The sequence below is a fragment of the Aspergillus niger genome, assembly GCF_000002855.4.
Source record: "Aspergillus niger supercontig An07".
In the NCBI taxonomy this organism is placed as follows: domain Eukaryota; kingdom Fungi; phylum Ascomycota; class Eurotiomycetes; order Eurotiales; family Aspergillaceae; genus Aspergillus; species Aspergillus niger.
This window is the reverse complement of record NT_166523.1, coordinates 492024-513507: the sequence shown is the minus strand read 5'-3', so window position 1 is coordinate 513507 and position 21484 is coordinate 492024. Positions and strand designations below refer to the sequence as shown.

At 48.6% G+C, this 21484-nt stretch overlaps 9 protein-coding genes across 9 annotated transcripts; 6 read left to right on the top strand and 3 right to left on the bottom strand.

Moving 5' to 3' along the window:
* Positions 1-115: 115 nt before the first annotated feature.
* Positions 116-1779, top strand: An07g02540 (uncharacterized protein; the record flags this gene model as incomplete). Its single annotated transcript, XM_001391301.3, has 3 exons — positions 116-325; positions 385-1059; positions 1126-1779. The coding sequence occupies 3 exons, from the start codon at positions 116-118 to the stop codon at positions 1777-1779; spliced, it is 1539 nt and encodes a 512-aa protein (XP_001391338.1).
* A 2087-nt stretch (positions 1780-3866) lies between these two features.
* On the top strand, positions 3867-7563 carry An07g02530 (uncharacterized protein; the record flags this gene model as incomplete). The annotated part of the gene is made up of 6 exons (XM_001391300.1): positions 3867-4445; positions 4533-5382; positions 5430-6795; positions 6841-7006; positions 7059-7285; positions 7332-7563. The coding sequence occupies 6 exons, from the start codon at positions 3867-3869 to the stop codon at positions 7561-7563; spliced, it is 3420 nt and encodes a 1139-aa protein (XP_001391337.1).
* A 979-nt stretch (positions 7564-8542) lies between these two features.
* On the top strand, positions 8543-9126 carry An07g02520 (hypothetical protein; the record flags this gene model as incomplete). The annotated part of the gene is made up of 2 exons (XM_059748290.1): positions 8543-8860; positions 9094-9126. The coding sequence occupies 2 exons, from the start codon at positions 8543-8545 to the stop codon at positions 9124-9126; spliced, it is 351 nt and encodes a 116-aa protein (XP_059600880.1).
* A 201-nt stretch (positions 9127-9327) lies between these two features.
* An07g02510 (uncharacterized protein) lies at positions 9328-11781 on the bottom strand (the record flags this gene model as incomplete). The annotated part of the gene is made up of 1 exon (XM_001391298.1): positions 9328-11781. One exon carries the CDS (start codon positions 11779-11781, stop codon positions 9328-9330), a length of 2454 nt encoding a protein of 817 aa, XP_001391335.1.
* A 1528-nt stretch (positions 11782-13309) lies between these two features.
* Positions 13310-14483, top strand: An07g02500 (uncharacterized protein; the record flags this gene model as incomplete). The annotated part of the gene is made up of 7 exons (XM_059748289.1): positions 13310-13315; positions 13525-13816; positions 13902-13981; positions 14070-14115; positions 14197-14209; positions 14280-14423; positions 14480-14483. 7 exons carry the CDS (start codon positions 13310-13312, stop codon positions 14481-14483), a joined length of 585 nt encoding a protein of 194 aa, XP_059600879.1.
* A 1051-nt stretch (positions 14484-15534) lies between these two features.
* On the top strand, positions 15535-16111 carry An07g02490 (hypothetical protein; the record flags this gene model as incomplete). Its single annotated transcript, XM_059748288.1, has 3 exons — positions 15535-15612; positions 15702-15784; positions 15868-16111. 3 exons carry the CDS (start codon positions 15535-15537, stop codon positions 16109-16111), a joined length of 405 nt encoding a protein of 134 aa, XP_059600878.1.
* A 279-nt stretch (positions 16112-16390) lies between these two features.
* An07g02480 (hypothetical protein) lies at positions 16391-16989 on the bottom strand (the record flags this gene model as incomplete). The annotated part of the gene is made up of 3 exons (XM_059748287.1): positions 16391-16448; positions 16728-16872; positions 16896-16989. The coding sequence occupies 3 exons, from the start codon at positions 16987-16989 to the stop codon at positions 16391-16393; spliced, it is 297 nt and encodes a 98-aa protein (XP_059600877.1).
* Positions 16990-17934: 945 nt separating this feature from the next.
* On the top strand, positions 17935-18645 carry An07g02470 (hypothetical protein; the record flags this gene model as incomplete). The annotated part of the gene is made up of 3 exons (XM_059748286.1): positions 17935-18051; positions 18383-18462; positions 18558-18645. The coding sequence occupies 3 exons, from the start codon at positions 17935-17937 to the stop codon at positions 18643-18645; spliced, it is 285 nt and encodes a 94-aa protein (XP_059600876.1).
* A 1031-nt stretch (positions 18646-19676) lies between these two features.
* An07g02460 (hypothetical protein) lies at positions 19677-21019 on the bottom strand (the record flags this gene model as incomplete). Its single annotated transcript, XM_059748285.1, has 4 exons — positions 19677-19810; positions 19922-20161; positions 20788-20863; positions 20975-21019. 4 exons carry the CDS (start codon positions 21017-21019, stop codon positions 19677-19679), a joined length of 495 nt encoding a protein of 164 aa, XP_059600875.1.
* Positions 21020-21484: the final 465 nt, after the last annotated feature.

Sequence of the window (21484 nt, the reverse complement as noted above, 5' to 3'; positions counted from 1 at the left end):
TTTTTTCTCCCTCCAGCTCATCCTTCTCTCCTGCCTTCCACTTCCTCGTGTCTCCCACCCGCGCAGCGCTTGTAGACGCGCTCTCGCTGTGGTTTTCTCCCCCCCTTCTTCCATCATGTCCCACTACTACGAAGGGGACAAGCCCTCCACCGGGGCGCCCGTTCCCGTCCAGCTATCGGCTGCTGACGAGGATGAGCAGCCCACGATGAGTCCCATCAAGTATATCGCCACTCGTCTTACAACTCTGGTGCCTCCGATGAACCCAGCCCCCAATCCCTTTAAGGCGCTCATGCTCCTCAATCGGAAGCAATGGCTCTTTTTTGGGGTATGTTTCACCCCCGATGTCGAACCCCGTTTTTGCGCCATGACTAACCGCGGTTGTAGGTTGCTTTTGCCGGCTGGACATGGGATGCCTTCGATTTCTTCACCGTGTCCTTGACTGCCACCGATCTTGCTAAGACGTTCGACAAATCTGTCACTGACATCACCTGGGGAATCACCCTGGTGCTGATGCTTCGGTCCGTGGGCGCCATTACATTTGGAGTCGCTGCCGATCGCTGGGGTCGGAAGTGGCCCTTTATCGTGAATAATCTTCTATTTGTTGTGTTGGAGCTGGGCACGGGTTTCTGTCAAACCTATAAGCAATTTTTGGCTTGTCGCGCTCTCTTTGGGATTGCCATGGGTGGGTTGTACGGCAATGCCGCGGCGACCGCGCTCGAGGACTGTCCCATGGAGGCGCGCGGTATTGTGTCCGGCTTGCTGCAGCAAGGCTATGCGTTTGGATACTTGCTGGCTACGGCATTTGCTCGCGGCCTGGTTAATACTACCTCTCATGGATGGCGACCGCTGTACTGGTTCGGTGCCTGTCCGCCCGTGCTCATCATCATTTACCGGATGTTCCTGCCTGAGACCGATACCTTCCTCCAGCGCCAGGCCACTCGCGAGCATGTTCGGGGTGGAGTGACTACGACTTTCTTGTCAGAGGGTAACACGGCCTTGAAGAGACATTGGCTGCTTCTGATCTATCTGGTCTTGCTCATGGCTGGCTTCAACTTCATGGTACGTTTGGATTTATCCTTCTACTCAATCTATTCTATTATAAGGGCATCACTAACCAAATCCCAGTCCCACGGCTCCCAAGATCTCTACCCAACCATGCTTGAAAATCAATTCAACTTCTCCGCCGATGCCGTCACCGTCACCCAGGTCGTCGCCAACCTTGGCGCCCTGACTGGTGGTACCACCTGCGGCTGGGCCAGTCAGATCTTCGGTCGCCGCTTCTCCATCGTCTTCATTTGCATTATTGGCGGCGCGCTCCTCTACCCCTACACCTTTGTCACGAACCACAACGTCATGGCCGCCGCCTTCTTTGAACAATTCTGCGTGCAAGGCGCATGGGGTGTCATCCCCATCCACTTGATGGAGCTGTCGCCGGGTGCTATTCGCACCTTCGCGGTGGGTACGGCCTACCAGCTGGGCAACCTGGTCTCGTCGGCTAGTTCGACGATCGAGTCCACGATCGGGGAACGGTTCCCCTTGCCACCCACGGAGGATGGTACCAAGCGGTACCAGTATGGCAAGGTCATTTGTATCTTCATGGGGTGTGTGTATGGATATACGATTCTGGTGACATTGATCGGCCCCGAGAGACTGGGACGTAAGTTCGATGTCGCGCATGATGGGGATATGGCGGTCGTGGCGGCACAACGGGGTACGGATGGGGAGGTGGAGGTAGAGGGTGATCCGGAGAAGGGTACATCGAGGATGGTGGAGGGTTGATTTGATCTATTTGTTAGATGTGCTGCTGATGATGTTATGATGTAATGAGAAGAGTGATATATTTCAACTTATATAGCCGATCGCATTGCATGAGATTGTATGGTATGTTCTGTTGTTTAGTACATTTGCATCGCAGGCAGGACCTGCACCTTTCTTTTGGGAACCGCCGACTAGCTGCACTTTTTCGCCCCATCCTATGTCTGCTGTCTGCAACTTTGATCCTTATTCAAGCTCGAACAATATAATTTGGCACAATTCGACTTTGTTTCTGCCTCTGTATCATTCATCTCTACGTCAAACTTAGGCCGCAGCAAACAGGAGCCCACTGGACAAAGCAGTGGACGAATTATTGTTTAACTCCGTCCCGAGATGTCTCACTCCACCTAGCCCAACACCCTATCGTGTTGTAGAGTCCACTACACAGAGCAGATCAGTGGGGATGTCGCAGATACCTAAAGTAATCCGATTTATATCATTAGTCTAGACATTGGTACAATGACACCCAAAATTGACAGTAGAAGGAAGAAAGACATCAGGATCTGCTTAATAATCAATGCTCATCAATCCCCTGGGGACCGATCACCGGGTTGAAGATGGAGGATCATCATTGAACTCATCTCTTCTTCTTGAGTAGCAAGGAAAGCTTTGACTTACTGGACTAAAGACACTTTGTAGAAATTTGAATGTCCATGTTGATGAAAGAAAGTAAGCAAAATGTCCGAATAGTGGCCTTTCCCCTGGGCACACGGACCCTTTTATACAGCCAGCCGGTCAGGAGAGGTCCTGAGGCAACCAACCAGCCAACCCCGCACGGATGAAACTAAACTGCATTGCAGTGAACAGGGATGCTGACAGTTCTGTGATGCACGTTGGATTTTACTTTCTACTCGTAGGAAATCATGACTAACTCTTCGTATAGAATGTCAGTAGAATGGCTAATTGTCTGAGTTTAGATCGAGATCAAAGGAAACGGATCCACTCGGACATTGGCATCGCAATCTCGTGGAGCGGAGATCGGCGATGCTCTTTCTCAGGGTCTGATTCATGACCTTAATTTGAGTTGGCTGATGGAGCGATGAGCTTATGGTTTATGGTTCTTACCAACATGGTTGATGGCTGTCATTCTTCAGTGGAGAGATGGAGGATACCATGGATGAATCTCATTCTATGTGGTCTCCCCTGCTGTCTCTGACATCAATCAACTAGCTTCTCCTGGTGGATGTATCCTGACGGTACTACCTCGGGGTTTCGAACATCGTCACCTCATCCTTCTTTTTTTTTTGTTTTTCGCCCCTACCCACGATTTCTACTTGTAATGCAGATGTATTAGATACCCTTCATCTAAAGTTATTCACAATATTCCCCCCACGAGTCAAGAAGGAATTGAGATCGTCATCCCGACACCAAGAGCCAGAGGAGAGCGAAAGAGAGACGCCGACCAGAACCGCCAAGCCCCGGACCGGGACTGGCGCTGCTCTCACTTTCCGTTCAACTTTCATTCCACTTGCTTGCCTTCGTTTGCTTCGCTCTTCGCTCTCCTCCGCCGCTTCGGGCTTCATCTTTCCCTCCCTCTCTTTTTGACCTCCTCCTCTCCCAGTCGGTCGTTTCGGGTCCCTTTTCTTCTCTTTCCTGGGATCTCTCCGTCCTCCTCATCTCCCCTCGGTCGGCCACTCCCTCGTTCGTCCCCAATCCGAACCCCCCGACTGCAAGGGTCCGATCTCAACACCCACAGGGGGCAGAGGGAAAAGCTTAGAGAAGACGAGGAGCAGCTTCAATCGCCAACGCGACTAATATATCTCTCCTGAGTTAATCCGACCGGCATCTGCAATCCCTCATTCGCTCAATTCCTCGCGATCCGATCCGTTGGCGCATTCCAGCCTTTTCCTCAGGGTCCAACAAGCAGCCGTGATCCCCTTGCCGCCTGGCTCCTCCTCCTTCCCCCCCACAGATTCCTTACGATCCTACCCTCTTCCCCCCGAAACACCACCGCCGCCGCCGCCTTCTCCTCCTCCTCTTCTGCTTACGAACCCGGTTCTTGTCCCCTCCCCCTACGCGCTGGATGAGTATCCCGATCGCCGCCTCTTCCAATGCACAGACGCTCGTCTGGCTCGCCGGCCGAGGACGACGCTGAAGAATCCCTGGCCCCCGTCTCTCGCACCCCGACAGACCCGAGTCCTGCGCCTCAAGTCCTCGACCCGCCGGAAAAATCGCGTCCGCAGGCCGCTGCCAGGACCGGCACCAGCTTCGATCTTCGTCGAGATGCCTCCAATCCGCGTTCCCGAAATTCTAGCCTTTGGCGCACTTCCTCCTCCTCCACCGAATCCCGCTCCTCCGCCGTTATGATGCCGCTGGCTTCCCAGCGATTGCCCATGGAAGCCTCCCCGGACGGTCACCTCCGCTTTCGACCGTCGCGCCTCCGCAGTCCCTGGCCCGTTTCCATCCTGACCGCGCTCACTACCCTGGTCGCCTCGATATTCCTCTTTTTCATCCTCCGGTCCTTCTCCGAGCGGCAGATTGGCGGCGATGGCTGTGGAATTCCCGTCATGAGTCCTACCTTCCTCCGCATGGTGGGTTTCGATACGGAACATACCCGGTTCGCGAGCAAGTATAATCTGTTCCTCTATCGGGAGGAGGGTGTCGACCCGTACAACCAGGAGAACTTGGGCGTAAGTACCTGGCCAATGATTGTGTCGCGTGGCTGTGGCGTTTCCTCCCCGATCTCAGGCTGACTGTGTTTTTTTTGCTGCATCCAGTTAAACGGTGCCCCTGTCCTCTTCCTCCCCGGAAATGCCGGCAGCTATCGACAAGTTCGCTCTTTGGCCGCCGAAGCTTCGAGACACTATGCCGACGTCGTCCGACATGACGAGGAGCGGCTCAAATCTGGTACCCGCAGCCTGGACTTTTTCATGATCGACTTCAACGAGGACCTGGCGGCCTTCCATGGCCAGACACTACTCGATCAAGCGGAATACGTCAACGAAGCCGTGTCATACATTCTCTCGCTCTATCATGATCCGCGACGGTCACGGAGGGACCCTGGCCTTCCCGACCCCAGCGCGGTCATTCTAATTGGGCATTCCATGGGAGGCATTGTTGCACGCACGGCGTTAACAATGACGAATTACCAGGCCAACTCGGTCAACACGATTGTCACCATGTCTGCACCGCACGCAAAGCCCCCGGTCTCGTTCGAATCGGACATCGTTCATACATACAAGCAAATCAACGATTACTGGCGCGAGGCCTACTCCCAGACCTGGGCCAACAATAACCCGCTGTGGCACCTCACACTGATCTCGATCGCGGGTGGTTCGCGCGATACGGTGGTTCCGTCGGACTACGCTAGTATCTCGTCACTGGTACCGGACACGCACGGCTTCACGGTATTCACATCGACGATCCCTGATGTCTGGATCGGTATGGATCATCTATCTATCACATGGTGTGACCAGTTCCGCAAGGCGATCATCAAGTCGCTGTTTGATGTGGTCGATGTCCGCCGGGCCAGCCAGACAAAGCCCAGGGCCGAGCGCATGCGGATTTTCAAGAAATGGTATTTGACCGGACTGGAGCCGACCGCTGAAAGAACGCTCCCACAGAAAGGTACGTATGTCTCAATGCTCGGCAATGCTCTTACTGACCATTACTAGAACCGTCTACGTTATTGACGTTGGAGGACAGCACCAACCTGATCCTGCCGCAAGGCCAGCGTCTGATTCTTCGCGAGCTCGGCCACAGCCCGAATACCAACGTCCACCTGCTTCCCGTCCCGCCGCAAGGTGTGTCAGGGAAGAAGTTCACCCTTCTCACAGATCAGAAATTGGATCACCCCGGAGAGCAGGGGACATTGGAGGTTCTCTTCTGCAGTGTCTTCCCATTGCACAACGGCAAGTTTGCCAGCGTTTTCTCGATGAACATGGACTTTTCTGGGAGCAGCGCGGGCTCGACGCGTCTGGCTTGCAAGAACGCTGCGGAAGATGGCATACACCTGCCTGCGTCGACGCGGACCTCTAAGCAGGCGTATGACCGGACCTCTCCCTTCTCATATCTCCAGTACGACCTGGAGGATTTGGTCGAGCATCAGTTTGTGGCTGTGGTCGACAAAGCGCGGTCTCCAACTCGCGGCTGGGTGGTGGCGGAATTCTCGGACAGCTCTGACTCGGTCATCCGGGCTCGTGTGGGCTTGGGCGGCTTGCTCAGTGCTGGACTGAAGATGAGACTTCCGGCGAACCGCCCAATGCTCACTGAGGTGAAGGTTCCGGCGCTGCATTCGAGTCTGTTGAACTACAAGCTCAAGATCGTCCGTCGGGGATACGGAGAACAGCCCGAGCTGTTTGCACCGCTATTGCGCCAGTCGATCCCTGATCCCCACGAGTCCAAGTTCTTTGTCAATGTGAAGCAGGTCAATGTCAATCTGCACGGAGTCGCTCCGTTCATGCCACCGCCTCTTCGCGAGCAAGCCAGCTTGGGTGGAGTGTCTTTCCAGATGTGGACGGATCCGAGCAGCGAGTCAACGGTTGATATCTCCTTGTCGGTGGACGTCCTGGGCAGTCTGGGTGAGCTCGTGATGCGGTATCGCACCGTTTTTGCTGCCTTCCCGATTCTGGTAATTGCTTTGGTTTTGCGCAAACAGTTTCAGGTGTATGACGAGACAGGTTATTTCATCACCTTCGCAGAAGGGTTGGATAGCACACTGCGGTCGTCTTTACCAATTTTGCTGCTCGCCATGTCGTTGCTGGCTTCATCTCTGGCTACATCGACCACGCTGCCTCCGAGCGATGATCCCTTTCATTGGCGCACTAACTCCACGGAGTCGCCCATTGATTTCACGAAGAACGACCTACTGCTGGGATCGCAAGATGCATTCTTTTGGTTCTTGGTTCCTATATTCGGTCTGATCAGCGTCGGTGTCTGCGTGATGATGAATTATGTGGCGCTTTCCCTACTCTCGGTTCTGTCTTTCTTCTATGGTCTCTTGAACAGCAAGTCGGGGTACATCAAGCGTGATGACAAGGGGTAAGTCGTCTTTCAGTTATTTGTGAATGTTGCTAATTCTGTCAGCAACCTTCCCACCTTCTCGACACCTACACCGAGACGGCGGTTGATCAACACGGCTGTTCTGCTGCTTCTCGTCGCGACTACTATCCCATATCAGTTTGCCTATATGGTGGCATGCATCGTGCAGCTCGCTACTTGCGTGCGAGCCCAATGGCATGCGAAAGAAACGGTGTGTATACTTGCCTTGTTGACTAGCGTTTGCTAATACTTTTTTTTTTTAGAAATCTACGACTCATTATAATTTCGCCAATTTTACGTACTCGATCTTTCTCCTGATGCTGTGGATCCTGCCGATCAACATCCTTGTCCTGCTCGTGTGGGCGCATAACCTTGTGGTGCACTGGTTTATGCCATTCTCCTCCCACCACAATGTGCTGTCCGTCATGCCGTTTATTCTGCTCGTTGAGGCCATGACCACGGGGACGATGGTGCCTCGAGTCAGCACACGGTATGTCCAATCTGCTACATAGTATCCTACCAAACTAACTGAGCAGGCTTAAAAACATCACCTCCCTCCTTCTCTTCGCCCTTGCCATCTACTCCGCCGTCTACGGTGTCTCCTACGGCTACCTTCTCCATCACCTCACTAATCTTTTCGCCGCCTGGCTCGTGGGCATCTACCTCTTCAGCAGCGGCTTCTCTCCCCGCCGACTCTGGCGCATCCTAGAAGGCGATGACGCGAGCTCCCCGCCCGAATCAGGGAGTCACGTGAAGAAAAAACCATAATCCTACATACACCATACATATCTTATTCTTCTCTTATTATTATATGTCCCGTTGCATCTTACCGGTTGCCGGACCATGATTATATGGCGTTGTTCTGTTACCTTGGGAGCGGTGTTTGCTTTTTTGTTTTCCTCTGACCTTGGGTCATGTACAGGATTGTGCTTATGTGCTCATATGAATGATTTTATACTATATTGTGTGGAAGGTGGGATCAACGATGGCGGATGGATGTATCTTATTAGCTTTGTGTGTGTTGTTGATACTGCCTGAGTGTGAGTGTGTGTTTGTATATACCGTTGGATTTGGAAATAGACTATTGGCCGGGTAATAGTGATGAGAGATGGTGTTGGTGTTCATATTCCTACTATCACTGATGTCGATGAGGTCATGCAACTCATGATATTCGTAACCCGTGCCTCTGCACTTGAATTGCCTTGCCATTGGGCCATGCAGGCGCCACGACACAAGGCATGCTAGTAGGCACTATCGCCCCACTTAGACATGAATGACAACTACGTACTATTACTACTTAAGTTGCCTTGACCGTCCGAACACAATCCCCAAGCCACATTAGACATGACGCAGGTCCGAAGTAAGGATCTACCTTGCTGACAGCCTCACGGGTGTCGACCACGAGACGAGGCTTATTGCAAATCCAACTGCTATATCGAGTCACTTACAATGCACTGAACCCCGTGATAGATGATCATTCCCGCCAAGACAAGAATCAGAAGTTCACCTTATAGATAATATAGAAAGTAACACCGGTTGTGGAATTCGTATCTTGACCCCTGTGTCCATGCAGACCATGTCAGCTTCCATGTATTCTTGATTCTCATCGGCGCCTCTATATAAGCTCATATACACCTCATTATTAATCTCTCACAGACTACAACAGTAAACAGAATTCAATTTCTCACAAGCCCCCCACCCCAAATACTCCCCAAACCACCAAAACAAAGCAAAAAAGGAAATCAAAATGCTCATCTTCCTCGGCAAACTAAACTACCCCCCCTACGCCACGAACGAGCTCTTCGCCGTCATATTCAGCAACAACATGCAACAAGGCGAGAAAGTAGCCGTGATCCTCCAATGGACTAGAGATGGGGCTGGTCAGCCAAAAGCCAATTCCTTTGCGCAGGGGACTGTCGATAAGGCGATTATCACGTCGACCGGGGAGAAGGAGATTGAGTTCTTTTATGGGGATAGGGAGACGACTTATTACTGGTATTTTAAATTGCCTTTCTTCTGGGCTAGTTGCCTTGGATTCGATGAGTGCGTTACTGATGTTTGGGGGGTGTGTTGTAGGTATAAAGGCACACAATCGGGGAGTAATCTGACATTGTCGATGTTCAATAATAAGGGGGAGGAAGTGGTTAAGAAGATTGAGCTTTTGGCGACGTATTATTGATCATTATCTATTCTTGGTGCTCTATCCATGATGCCTCATACTTGTATGATGCTAGTTGCTTAGACAGGAATCAACAATATTGAATTTCCCGAGAAATAAGTTTGTACTTTTGTTCTTAGACCACAGAACTTCTCAGCTTCCTTTCTATCTGAGAACTCACCATCATATTCAATATTATATCCAATATACATCTCACCTAGTCCAATATGGATTGTCTGAGAGGGGAAAAAAGGCAGCATGAATGAGCTGCGTCCATATAAAGTGTCGAGAACATGCCAACAACAAGCAGCTCCTGGGAAGCCACCGGTTTGTTAGGCAGAAAAATATGAAAAGAGGCTCAGTTGATGCATAGCCTATAAATCGAGCGGGTTTGAACATGGCCGCTTTCGGCCGTAGGGGTCACGGTTTGTCTTCCCCTTTAGGATTTGTCGCTTTTTGACCGGAAGTGGGTCGAGTTGCGAACGATCAAAGTCAATAATCAACGCCCGGCGTAGCTCAGCATTCCATAGACTATTCTCGGGCCGGAGGTCATGGCATAATACTCCTAGAGAGCGAGCCTCCTTTTCAGATCTTCTGAATTCGCGTTTAAAGGACTTTTCCTCACGGCTCCTGATCCGTTCTCCTCCCCAAGCCATGAGGAGCATGTGGTTGATCTCGACGGCTCCGTGTAAGAAGTAAGCCGTCTTCAAATCAATTGTCCCAAGGAAAACAGGGACTGCAGACCCCTGTGCTTGGTGAAGTATGCGGTACACGTCTGCTTCATACGAGACCTTTTGCCTCCAAAGATGAGCCGACGCTCCTTTCCCAACCACGGTATACCCATATCTAGAAGAGGTAATTTTGAATAGTGCACCTGCTGACCCATAGCATCCCATGGGCGTGCACCCATGGTCAACATCTTCATTAAGCTGCTGATTGATCTGTTGGACCAAGGATCTAGCAGCGATCGGGTGTTGGTCAACATCGGCATCTTTTCGGTGCAGCGCAACGTTCGGACACTGTTTGTCCAGACTTCCCCCACGCTGCAGACCTAACAAACAACGCTGGGTACAAAAGGCTTTACCTTCATAGGACTCGTCTCTGCTAAACAGACAGTCGTTCTGGCGTCCTGATCGCTTAGCAGCGCCGCCGGTTCGGCGTTTCTGTCTAGTGGGGCCTGCATCGATATCTTTGTCCGCGGGACGCTCACGCCGCATAGAAGACCGAGTCAGCATCTCGTAGCTTTCTGTAGGCGACGACATAACAGAGGGATGGGATGGTTGGTACTCTGAGGAGGTGGTGTGGCTCTTAATGGTCATGGTGGTCGTGATGTGAGAATGTTGCGAAGCAGTGGGACTTTGGTCCGGCTCAAATTGCGGAATTCTGAGAGGAATTTCATCGAAGCCTGTTGTCCAGATCTTCAGGCCCTCTTTTGCCGATTCTCGCCAAACCTTATCACGGACTTCCGAGCTACAACTCATCAGGCAGAGGCACAAGAGTCGCGCCACGGAAGTTAAGGGAGCTGTGAGTCTTTTGTCATCCTGTGAAGTGAGCTCACTGTTGGGCTCAAAGAGACGGTAGTACAGAGTGCTCGGATGTTTGGAGGGGACTCGCAACATGATCAATGCCAGTCCAGTGCTCACGTAGGAATACTCGAGTCCATTCATTATCATAACATGATACTCTTGAACAACAGCAGAACCCGTCAGAACAGCCGCATCATATATTTTCTTATCCTCCTGACCGGTGGGAATCTTTCTAGTGTTCACTATCTCCTTCCAAAATTCCATTGGGTGCAGTCCCAAGCGGATAGTCTCGACAGGTAGCTTGTGGGGTGGTTTGTATTCGACTGTCATTATCAGGTTGTCATTGTCACCGTCGACTTGGTAGATACAATACTGGTCTGGTCTCGGGTTCTGGCAATTTAATGGCTCCTCGTCCTTCTCCGCTGTCCAGTCTTGCTCTCTATCGGCTTCAACATCATCAAGACAGTTTGCATGACTGTCGAACCGAACTCCAGTGCCCAAATGGAATTCGTCTCTTGCAGCCGGTATATTGCAGAGCTCCGTAATAATCTTATGAACTTGGCTCTCCACGGTAAATCGCTCAAGAGCTTCCACATCTCGTTCACTGCTTATTGGCCTGCCAAAATATTCGCCCATGCTTTCCAAACCAAGACGAGATGTAAAGAGTCTTAACGCAGCACTTCCTGGCGGCTCAAGGTATTTGCGAACAGACTGGTAAATCTTCTGTTGCTCGGTGTCACAGTCTTCCCAATGCTCGAACTTTAAGGGGCAGTATTTTCCTTTCGGCTGCGGGATCTTTCCCTTCGTGCAGCGAGTGAGTTCTTCGACTTTTAGAGGTGCTGAGAATATGGTATGGCAGTGTTGAAGAAGTTCTCCAAATGTCGTACGCCTTGATCGTTTCCTTTCTGTCTTCAATTCCTTTCTCAAAATTTCCCCCTCTTTCCGTGCTTTCTTCTCGTCTTCTTGAGCCTGCTTCTTGTCTTCCTCAGCACTTTGTTCTGCTGCACGAGCTCGTTGGACTTCTGCAAGAGCCCGTTGGATTTCTGCATCAGCACTTTGTCGAGCTCGTTGGACTTCTGCAAGAGCCCGTTGGACTTCTGCATCAGCACTTTGTCGAGCTCGTTGGACTTCTGCAAGAGCCCGTTGAACTTCTGCATCAGCATTTTGTCGAGCCCGTAAAATTTCTGCATCAGTCCGTTGAGTTTCTTTCTCAGCTTTTGTATTGGCTGCACTAGCCGCGCTAAATGTTTCAGAAATCCCTTCTTGGGGGGTCTTGTACTCAGGGGAGCTGTCGCGATCCATTATGTGTGGATATCACGATGGGAATAGTAAATGTAGCTTTTGGGGTGGCACGAGCAAAGAGAATAGAGGGATTCCGAAGAGTTGGTTTGGTGATATCTGTGTTGAGAGAGAAAGCAAAGAACGCGAAATTGCTATTAATGTGGGCTATACATTTATACCACCTGGTAGGTGCGTCCATAAAGGGGGGGCTGATGAGGGGGAGAACAGATGCAGATGTAGCCTACCTGGAAGACTTCCATCGCTGAGGTCGTACCAACAAACGGAGAAATCCGTGTCGTCCCGCCTGATCAGATATTGCAGACCAGATTCATTGTTTCTGGTGTTTCGTTCTCTCTTATCATTCTCATCTTCATTCCACTATCATCGAGAAGATTGTATCGATTATAGTTCAGAAACCATTCATATTTGTCTCTTCACTACATGACGATTAGATTTTCTCTTGTTTTCCAACTATAACCAAATCATTGTTTTCTATTACTTCTCCTTTGTCCAGAATCTCTCTGTTTGCTATTCTGCATCGTAGATCCACTGTATCACGTCAAAACGGAAAAGCACATACCAACTCACCTTTCAAACAGAGGTGGTTCTGACAGCTCAAAGACAAAAGAAATTTCTAGATCCCAGAGCTTCAGCATCAGGCATAGAGCGATCTTTGGACGAGCTCATAATTGTATACTGAATATGTCGGATTCTGCCTGGCAGGACCCGCATATCAGGAGTAGAAGTCTCTGATCGATCAGTCTAGAGTGACTCAAACTTTCGGACATTCGAATGCCAATAAATCGCGTTTATCCAGCTGAAGTTACACAAAACATCAAACGCAGGGCTGGCGTTGGGGTATAAAGCTGTATGGACACATGTCCTGAGCGTTTGTGTGTGATTTTAGGGATACTTGAATGAGTAACTTTATGGTCGTTTTCACGGGTGTCTTCCGCATGTGTTTACCCGCATGTTGCTAGGATTAAGGGAAGCCTAGATTAGTCCAGACTTGTACTAGACACGCCATCTTCTTACTAATGCCTACTGCGATCTATATACATTGAATAGATACTTTGGGGAATTTTCCATAGGCCCTAGTGGAGTATCCGCAAGTAGAATCAAGCACAGCAATAATTGCAGCAAGGAATCTAATATGTATCACAAGTCTAGAGTGTATCTATAGCGAGGTATCATTTGTTCACTCTCGAACCCAGTGGCTTCTTGCACTGTACTCAGGCTATCAATGACATGTGAGTGTGGTCAATGAAAGGCAAACATTGTTATAGAGACAACAGAACGTACAAAGAGGAGTCTTGGCAACTTCCTATGACTAGTTGAAGACAATGGTACAGGTAAATGAGATTTACCAGTCTACTCAAAGAAGTCTCTAGAAACATGTGAATGCTCCTTATATGCCAAATGTCTCAAAGTTCTTTGGGAGACACGCAAGGGTTGGGTGGTATTAAATATCTGGTCCCGCCTCCTGGTAGAGTGCAATGTTGGGAAAATGGTAATCAAAGTTTTCTTAGTACGCATTTATGAGTGCAGAATGAAGGTTTGTATTCGTTGAGATTGCTGTCACTGCTCTCTGAGTCTGTATTGCAGTGAATTATAGTAGACACCGCAGCTCTCTATTTCTCGCTTGCTAAGCTGTGTTCTTCTTCCGCTTCTCTCTTTATCCTCGCTTCCTGTTCTTGTGCTTTATCGAGCTCTTGATGTCCTCGGTTTAATTTTTGCTGTTGCTCTTAGATATTTTTTTTTTAGATATACTCTCCGTCTGTGCTTGTTAAAAGTCTTTTCCATGCATCAAATTCTCTTCCTCGTGTTTCATGCATTTGCTGTCGTGCTTCATGCACTTTCTGTCGTGCTTCATTCAATTTCTCTCGTGCTTCATGCAATTCTTCTTGTGCTTCTTCTTCTCTTTCTCGGTTCTTTCCCTCTCTCTGTCCAGTTCTGCCTTGGCTTCCAAGTAGAGAGCCTTGTAATCCAGTGAGCCCTCGCATTCCATATTTTGTGAGGAAGGGTGAATATGAGAATGATCGGAAGTCTCGGTCTGGTAGGGCTGGGGCGAGGAGGAAGGTCAATGTAGATGAGACTACTGAGTAAATTGAAGGGGACGGTGGTGGTATTTGTAGATGCAGTCATTGAGATTATTTTGCGAGGGAATGATTGCCACTCGAATAGCGGAAACCCCCGCATGGAGTTCGAGGTTTCATTTATGGTAGGTTTTGGACGTAGGGGGTACAATGTACAGGAGATTTGGCAGAGTGGGAGGACTTTCACAGGACCTGATTACGCTACTGTTTTAGGGATTAGTAGAATCTATAGCCTTTTCTGCCACAAAATTGGCTGGCAGTAAGTGATAAGAATAAATATCGAGTGACATGGCTGTGTTTAGTGGCAAATCTTACCTAACTGGGAACTTACCTTATGTAGTTATTGTTTCACTGTGAGTGAAGAAGACCAATCCGTGATTAAGACATTTGCAATCAATCACGAGTAATAATGCATATCACTAGTTTGGCCTTACATTTAACGGTACTTTACTTCAATCGTTCAATATTGAACAACAGAAAACAAACCATTGTCATGAAGACATTGGCCATAATTATATCCACTACTGATCATGGGGTACATCTTATGTCACAAAAGAATTTTCTCTCGTGTGTTTCTTACTGTTGTTCTCTGTTAGGCTAACAATTGTGAAAAAAAGTTTTAGATGAGGGACCAACATCAGTCAATAGTATATTATCTTTAACCTCCAAGTTACTCCAAAAAGGGAAATTTCGGGAGAAGGCTTCACTTTATCGGCATCCGCCGCTCAGGAACTCCGCGTGGGAATGGCTTCTCAGCAACTTCCCAGATATGATCGGAGACGACAAATTTACCACCATGACAGAGGAAACTCCGAAGGTTTCAATCCAATGCCTCAATGATAGCCAATATACTCTTCTTCTAATAGGCTCCGCGGCGGCATTCTATGCATCAAGCATGTGACTCTACACCTTTCTTAATCCCTCAACCTAACGTGAGCCCAGGATTGCGCCCTCAGTCTAATCCCCGGTCGAGAATTAATACCTGCTCGTTCCATCACCCTTGCAACCTAACCACTAAGCAAATTGGGGTAATATTTCTGGGGCATACATTCTAAATGCCACACAAGGAACGCTACGAAGGAGAGTATATACGAATAAGCAGCCATGATCCACACAGACCCTCTATGGAACTCTATTCCGGCACTAACTAACTGCAGCTTTACTTAACGCCATGAGGACATGTAGTGAAAGCCTTCAGCCTTAACAACAATTGCCGGGTCGACTACTGTTTCTACTAACTCGCTCACTCAAAGTATTTCTCTGAACGGAGTTGTGAGAGATGTCTCTAAGATTGGACCGAGGCAATAGGCAAGTTGTGTTTGTACAGTAGCACAGCATATCCAGAGCTTTCTGCCATACCTACACATTCTGAGTAGTGGCACTGAAGAGACAAGTGCAAGATGGCAGGCAGTGTGAGAATGGTGACAGTAATGTCTATCCGCGGACAGTTTAGAGGGGGGCATTCCCAGATTCCAATTTCGTGTAAAAGAGTCACCGGAATGTAGGCACTATAAGTTTCTGGAGGAACAGGTAGTCCTTTCCTTTGCGAGTTCAGCTCCTTGCAGTCGCGCCACCCATCCTTTTCTTCATAAATACGCCAGTCTCTCCGACCTGGCTGCTGATTCTAGCTCCCCATCCCGAATTTTATGCGCATCTCTTCTATACTGGTGATATCAAAATGAGACTTCTTGCGGCCCTATCCTTGCCCGCCTTCATGGCAAGCTTGACTGCAGCGCAGTCTACGTCTGTTGAGCACGTAAGTCAAGTCCCATGAATATCACGCGCCGTTGCATCATTGCATCTTGGTCGCTTGTTCTCGGTATGTGGTACTTACTGGTGGTCCAGACATTGCTTTTCCCATTGGCAAACTTTCATGGTAGTGATGGCACTGCTGTCATTAATATCGGTGGCTGCATCACTCTGCCTGGGTGAGTGCCACTCTTTTCTTGTTCTACCGCCTCATCCTGTTATGAACGAAGCAATTTACTGACTACCGTCTGCTGCAACATAGAGATGCCCCTATTGGATCTGTCCGCGTCGCATCGGATGAGACCTGTACTCTGTACCCGTATGACTGCGCACCTGTCCGGTTCCAATTTATCAATCAACTCACAAAAGTTAGGAATAACTACTGTCAGGGCGACACCAGCCAGGCAATTTCTGCAAACGTTGCTCAATTTCCAGACTCTCAGACATGGATTGGTATCACCTGTAGCTTTGGCAGTCCTGATAGTTCTGATGGATTTGGTCCCTGATTAAATACTGCCTGGTTATCTTTAGTTATATGGCCTATCAAGTCACCTCATCAGAGCTTGTTTTGGCTTATATCTTGAAACTCATTAGTCCCTCGTATTTCGGGAATTCTTGAGATGCTTCTGAAAGTAAACAATAAGGTTTCACTCTTTCTCTAATCTACTTAGAATAGTATTTTGTATTTTCTCTCTTGTACACCTCAATACTAATACCTCGCGCAGCTATGCGGACGGCGTCATAATTGAGCAAAGGCAGAGATTTTCAATACCTCATAAGACTTGTCAAACGGCGGCTTTGTCGTCATCTCCCAACTCAGAGAGTGGTGCACGGGAATGGTCTCTGGATTCACGGCAATTCCCTAGGATTAGTCGGAGACGATGACAAGGGAATTGGACTTTGCCGACCGATTGACAAAGGGCAGTTTATTCATCATAAAAAGTATAAATACCCCCGATATTTCGAATCTCGATGTTATCTCCCGTATAGATACATAGATTCACCTAGCAGGCACTTCAATTTGCCCATGGTCTGCTACGTGGCCCGTGATTCTTCATGTGAGTCGTCAATATTGAATTAACATTAGTGTGGTCTTAGAACACGTATTTAAATGCCCCAGACCTCCCTCTCAGTCGCCTCCATGGCCGAATCCATAATTCTTTCCTTTCAAGGCCGCCGACATATTTGAGACTTAATTCGAGCTTCCTCTCGTCAAAAGCACCATTGTCGAGTGACTTGCTCGAATAATCCCAACTGATAGCATCACCTGTTCTCCCAAAGAACATCTACCATTAGTGGTAAAGATTGCGAAAAACGCAGGGTATTGTCCGGAAGACTCCACCATCAAGTCCGGTGGTGGTGTCTCCAGACGAATAGCCAACATTTCATGAACTTGGCTTCATCGTTGCACTTTAAGGTTATTATTCAGACCCTATTACGGAGACAAGAAACGTCACTGTGGCTCGGTCTGAGATCGAAGGATACTAGCCGAAAGCGAGCACAAACTCAGCCTGGACGCGGACATGCCAAGGGTCAGAATCATTGACTAACAAAAGGACAGTATCACGACCCATGTTAATGCCTGAGATCCGTGCAGTGATGCTAGGTGATTAGAAGCTTCACATTCTGCACACAGATATTCCAGTATCATCTAGAAGGCAGACGCAACTGTGCCGAGAAATCTCTCCACAAAGAAGGGGGTGATCTTGCGACATTGCACCAGATCTATGACCAGATCAGCTTGATTTAAGTCTCGATAACTAAAAGTCACCTCATTTTCTTGAATTACTTGTGGTTTCCACTTAGTGCCTGCTCTTCCTCGATTTCTTCAAGCAGTTATCCCGGTGTGAGGTCTTGACAGAGGTGTGACTCCAAAATACGTCGTTGATCCGGCATATCAACATGAAAAGAATGGTATGAACGTGCTTCACATCCGGTATCGAATGGCTCCTGTGCTAGCCCCTCTACTACATACTACTGCATTCAGCGTACAGGCTTCCCATTCGGTTCAACAAAGCCTCCTAGGAGATGCGCTCCTTCAATCATGCCGTGTTTGACCCTGGGGGATTCATGACTACGGTGCTTCCGTCATATCTGGCCATGGAAAATGTGGGCCGCCGACCCCGGATATTGGTGTTACAAGGCGCGGAAAGAGTGGAATGATACTCAACAAGTTGCAATTTAAACTGAACGCATCTGGGAACTCCAAGTCCAGGAAGAAGACTTGTTACATATAAACGTTGCCTTCCCTCTGACGAAGCGTTGCTTAATCTCTGTCTTCGAAATACGGTCATGACGCACGTAGATCCCACTATAATAACGAGCACAGATGCCTCGCTCTCATCTGCTGCAGCGCATGCAAGCCAGGATTTACTTCTGTGACGTGGCCAAGGAGCTTCGGACGCCACCTTACAACGAGCTGTTGCTAACGCCTAAATCACGGCTGGTCGGCCGTCCCTTATGATGAGCTTATTCTCACATACGCTTTCACGAAGTTTGCAAATGGAAAGCAATGCAGAACTCACGCTTCTATATCAAAGTCAAGAACGTGGCACAAGGAATTCAAAACAGAAAAGTACTATATACACATATGAAGACATGTCGCAGCTGCCTAGTCAGTTACCTGCGCAATCAACCTTTCTTACCATGACTTTAGGTATTTGACCTCCTCCTATGCATAATTTCTCCTGAGTTATCCACTCGGTCGTGGCTGGGATCTTTACAAATTTCTTCAGCATCATTTATCAGATGGAACCATGGCCATTCGGGGTGTTCAGGGAGGCCTGAGCCCTTTTCTACGGCGAAGACTATCTTCGAGGGACGCCACATTCCTCTCACCAATAGCGACAAGTAGCAGGTATTGCCACTTGGGACATGAGGCATCATATAAATTAACACAAGTCCGAGCTTTTTCAAAGGCCCCATCTGTGCTATGGCGTGGGATGAATGCAGCCTGTCTCTTGAGCAGAAGCATAGCGATGACAAAGATGCGCTCCAGGCACTCCGCGCAATGAGAAAGTATCCGGCTAGAGGGCTATGAGGCTCCGATCTGGGGTATTCAAATCAGGTGCGCCCTCGAGCGGCCTTGGAAGTGTTTATCATACCAAACTGGGATGACGAAACTACGAAGTCACTATCATCGCCATGCTATAACCCAGTGTGTAACAGCATGACTTGGCAATACTATGCGACCGGAGGATGCGCAAATTGCAGATCACATTTTCTTTGTCACATATTGCTCGCCTCTTCGCTGCTATTCTACAAGCTCGCCGGTGCCCTCAGACTCAGTGGTATGGGGGAGCTGTGGGTCGATAGCTGTTTTCCTTTCGTTGGAACCAGACATCAGACAAGAGAGTGTTGGAGAAGACTCATAGAGTCTGCCGCTGCATATTGTTATTATGAGCTACCCATTAGGGCCGCCTTTGCGACTTTTGCAGCAGCTACAGGATTAATTATCGCAGGCATGGAATTCCTCGAAAATACATATCTCAGTTAAGCCCGATAGGCTAGTCGAGGTATCGTCTGTGACCACTGCAAGGCCATCAATTTGGCCCCTGTTTATAGCGGCAAAAAGCACTTGACGAACAAGGAGCTTTCCAAGTATATATCGGCTGAAGCCGAATTTTCCGCCCAGTGCAACTTTTACCCATGATTCGCCGGTATACAATCCACCATGATGTCTGTGTTAATAATATAAACCAATGTGATTTATTTGCTCCCTGCTGGCACTTAGATGCCTGTTTCTCCCCTTATATACGACAGAGGACTGGCAGCAGGATTGCTGGCCATGGGCAAGACCTGGAAATCTATTTTCCTGCTGCTCTTCGACATGGCCATTGTTCCCTACATATTGTCATTCATCATACCCTCATCGCTACAAATCTCCATTTCCGAAGCTGTCCAGAGACCGAAGTAGTTGTCAGAGAGCTCGAACGCTTGGTCTGTGAGTCAACTCTTGGAACGCCACTGCGACAAATATGGAAGACGTCGAACTTCAAACACAAGGGACAGAAACCTTGCACGCTGACTATTCTTCTATGTAGCTCACACTAGCTGCGACTATCTACCTATTCATTTTTCCTCTTTATCATCAGCTGCATAATGCCCATCTCGCTCACACACGACGCGATTCTCGATGACTTTCCCGAACGCTTCCCTTGTCTTTCTGCTCGAAGACCTTCCAGGCGATAGATCTTGGCAATGCTCTTCCCAAAACAAGTCTCAAATGATGTTGTTCAAAGCATGACCGACAGTACACAATTTCCTGGCTTTCTGTGAACCATCAAAGGACATATGCGGTGGAATTCGTCAATAACCGCGAGACGAAGCTACCCCGGGGGAAGAGAACGAGGAAGAGATTATGCCATAAACATGTACGTCTGATAGAAAAGACATTGAGTTCAGGTTATGAGCCTGATGCTTGTTTCTGAGATTCCTCCACTGCACAGGATGACTTGAAACCAGAATAATAAACATGGTATTCTCGCTTCTCGTGAATGAGGGGACCATCTGGGGACCACTAGAGTTCTCAAACAGATTAATTGCCCGGGTGTTTCCTGCTCATACCTCCTCAGAAATGCAGAATATCTTCGGAATGCAATGAGTATATCCCCTGATTGCTTAACATGCAAGACTATATTATCCGGGAAACTATTGCTTTTCTTCAAGCCCCCAGCTACTTAAACTGATGAGACAACACAATTTCCTCAATTGGGAAGGTAGTATCAATGCCATTGGCCAATGTTCTAGATGATTGCGGTACCACAGGGCTTTCAGAAAGCATTGACGCCAATGTTGCAATCCCGTTGGCGCAGACTGGGGTCTCTCTGTTCTATCTTCCTCTCCATGTGCGTCTCCAGCTACTTATACGCCATCCCGCACTGGCTGGATAAGCCAGCGCATCATGCATGGAAGCTCTAGTACACACTGAGCGCTATGTGTACTGTGCGGCCAAGATACATTCAACAAGGCAACGAATGCCCTCCTAGCAGACTTCTGAGGCTTGCTTACATTTATGTGGCTACCACATTTAGAGCCGTGAGCACATGGCGACGAATTGGTTGGGTATTGAGGAACTCAGATGCCGTCTCATGAAACGTCGCATCCCATGAAGATGATCTTCGTCTCTGGGACTGCCGTTGTCTTTAATGCCAAATTGTTCGCTTCCGTTCTTCCAGTCCACCTAGGAAAACTCCAATTATGGGCTTAGTGAACCTTCCTAGGAGGTACGGCTCGTCTGATCCTATCCGTGAGCTCTCCTGATATAAAAGGAATAAAAGGAAAAAAGGGAAAGAGTTAAAAATGGCAATCTTCGCAGAAAGGATTGGTCTGTATATAGAAGGGTACTAGTCATCGGACTGGATTGAAACCTTTGAGAACGCTCGGCAATGCTCACAGGCCACCCTGAGAGCCATTTTACCGCTCTCTTCCAAGTTTTACGTTTCGAGGAAGGACATGTCCACATCAGTCTTCTGGAACTCCATGCATTGATCTCGACCCTGAGACATCCTGTGACGGGCGAAGATGCATACGATGGGCCTCCTTCGTAGCTGACGACGGGTGTATCGTCTCTCCAACTCACTGGTACTGATCCTGTTATTATGGACCTATATTCATGTAGAAGTAAAAGCGTTCTTATTGAATACTACATCTATAATATTATTATCATCATATCTCAATACAACGGGCAGGGGCAGGTTCAATTGTATGTATATGATCGATCTAGATGTCAAGAGTGTGTTTGTGTTCGGAGGCCATGTACGCAGAGATAGCAAAGATCAGGTAGTGCCAAAGGTCAAAGTTTCGAAGACGCCCCTTCCACGTCAAACTCGGTTGTGCAAAGTAAGAAGGTATCCCTCAAAGCCTGTAATACATCAGCA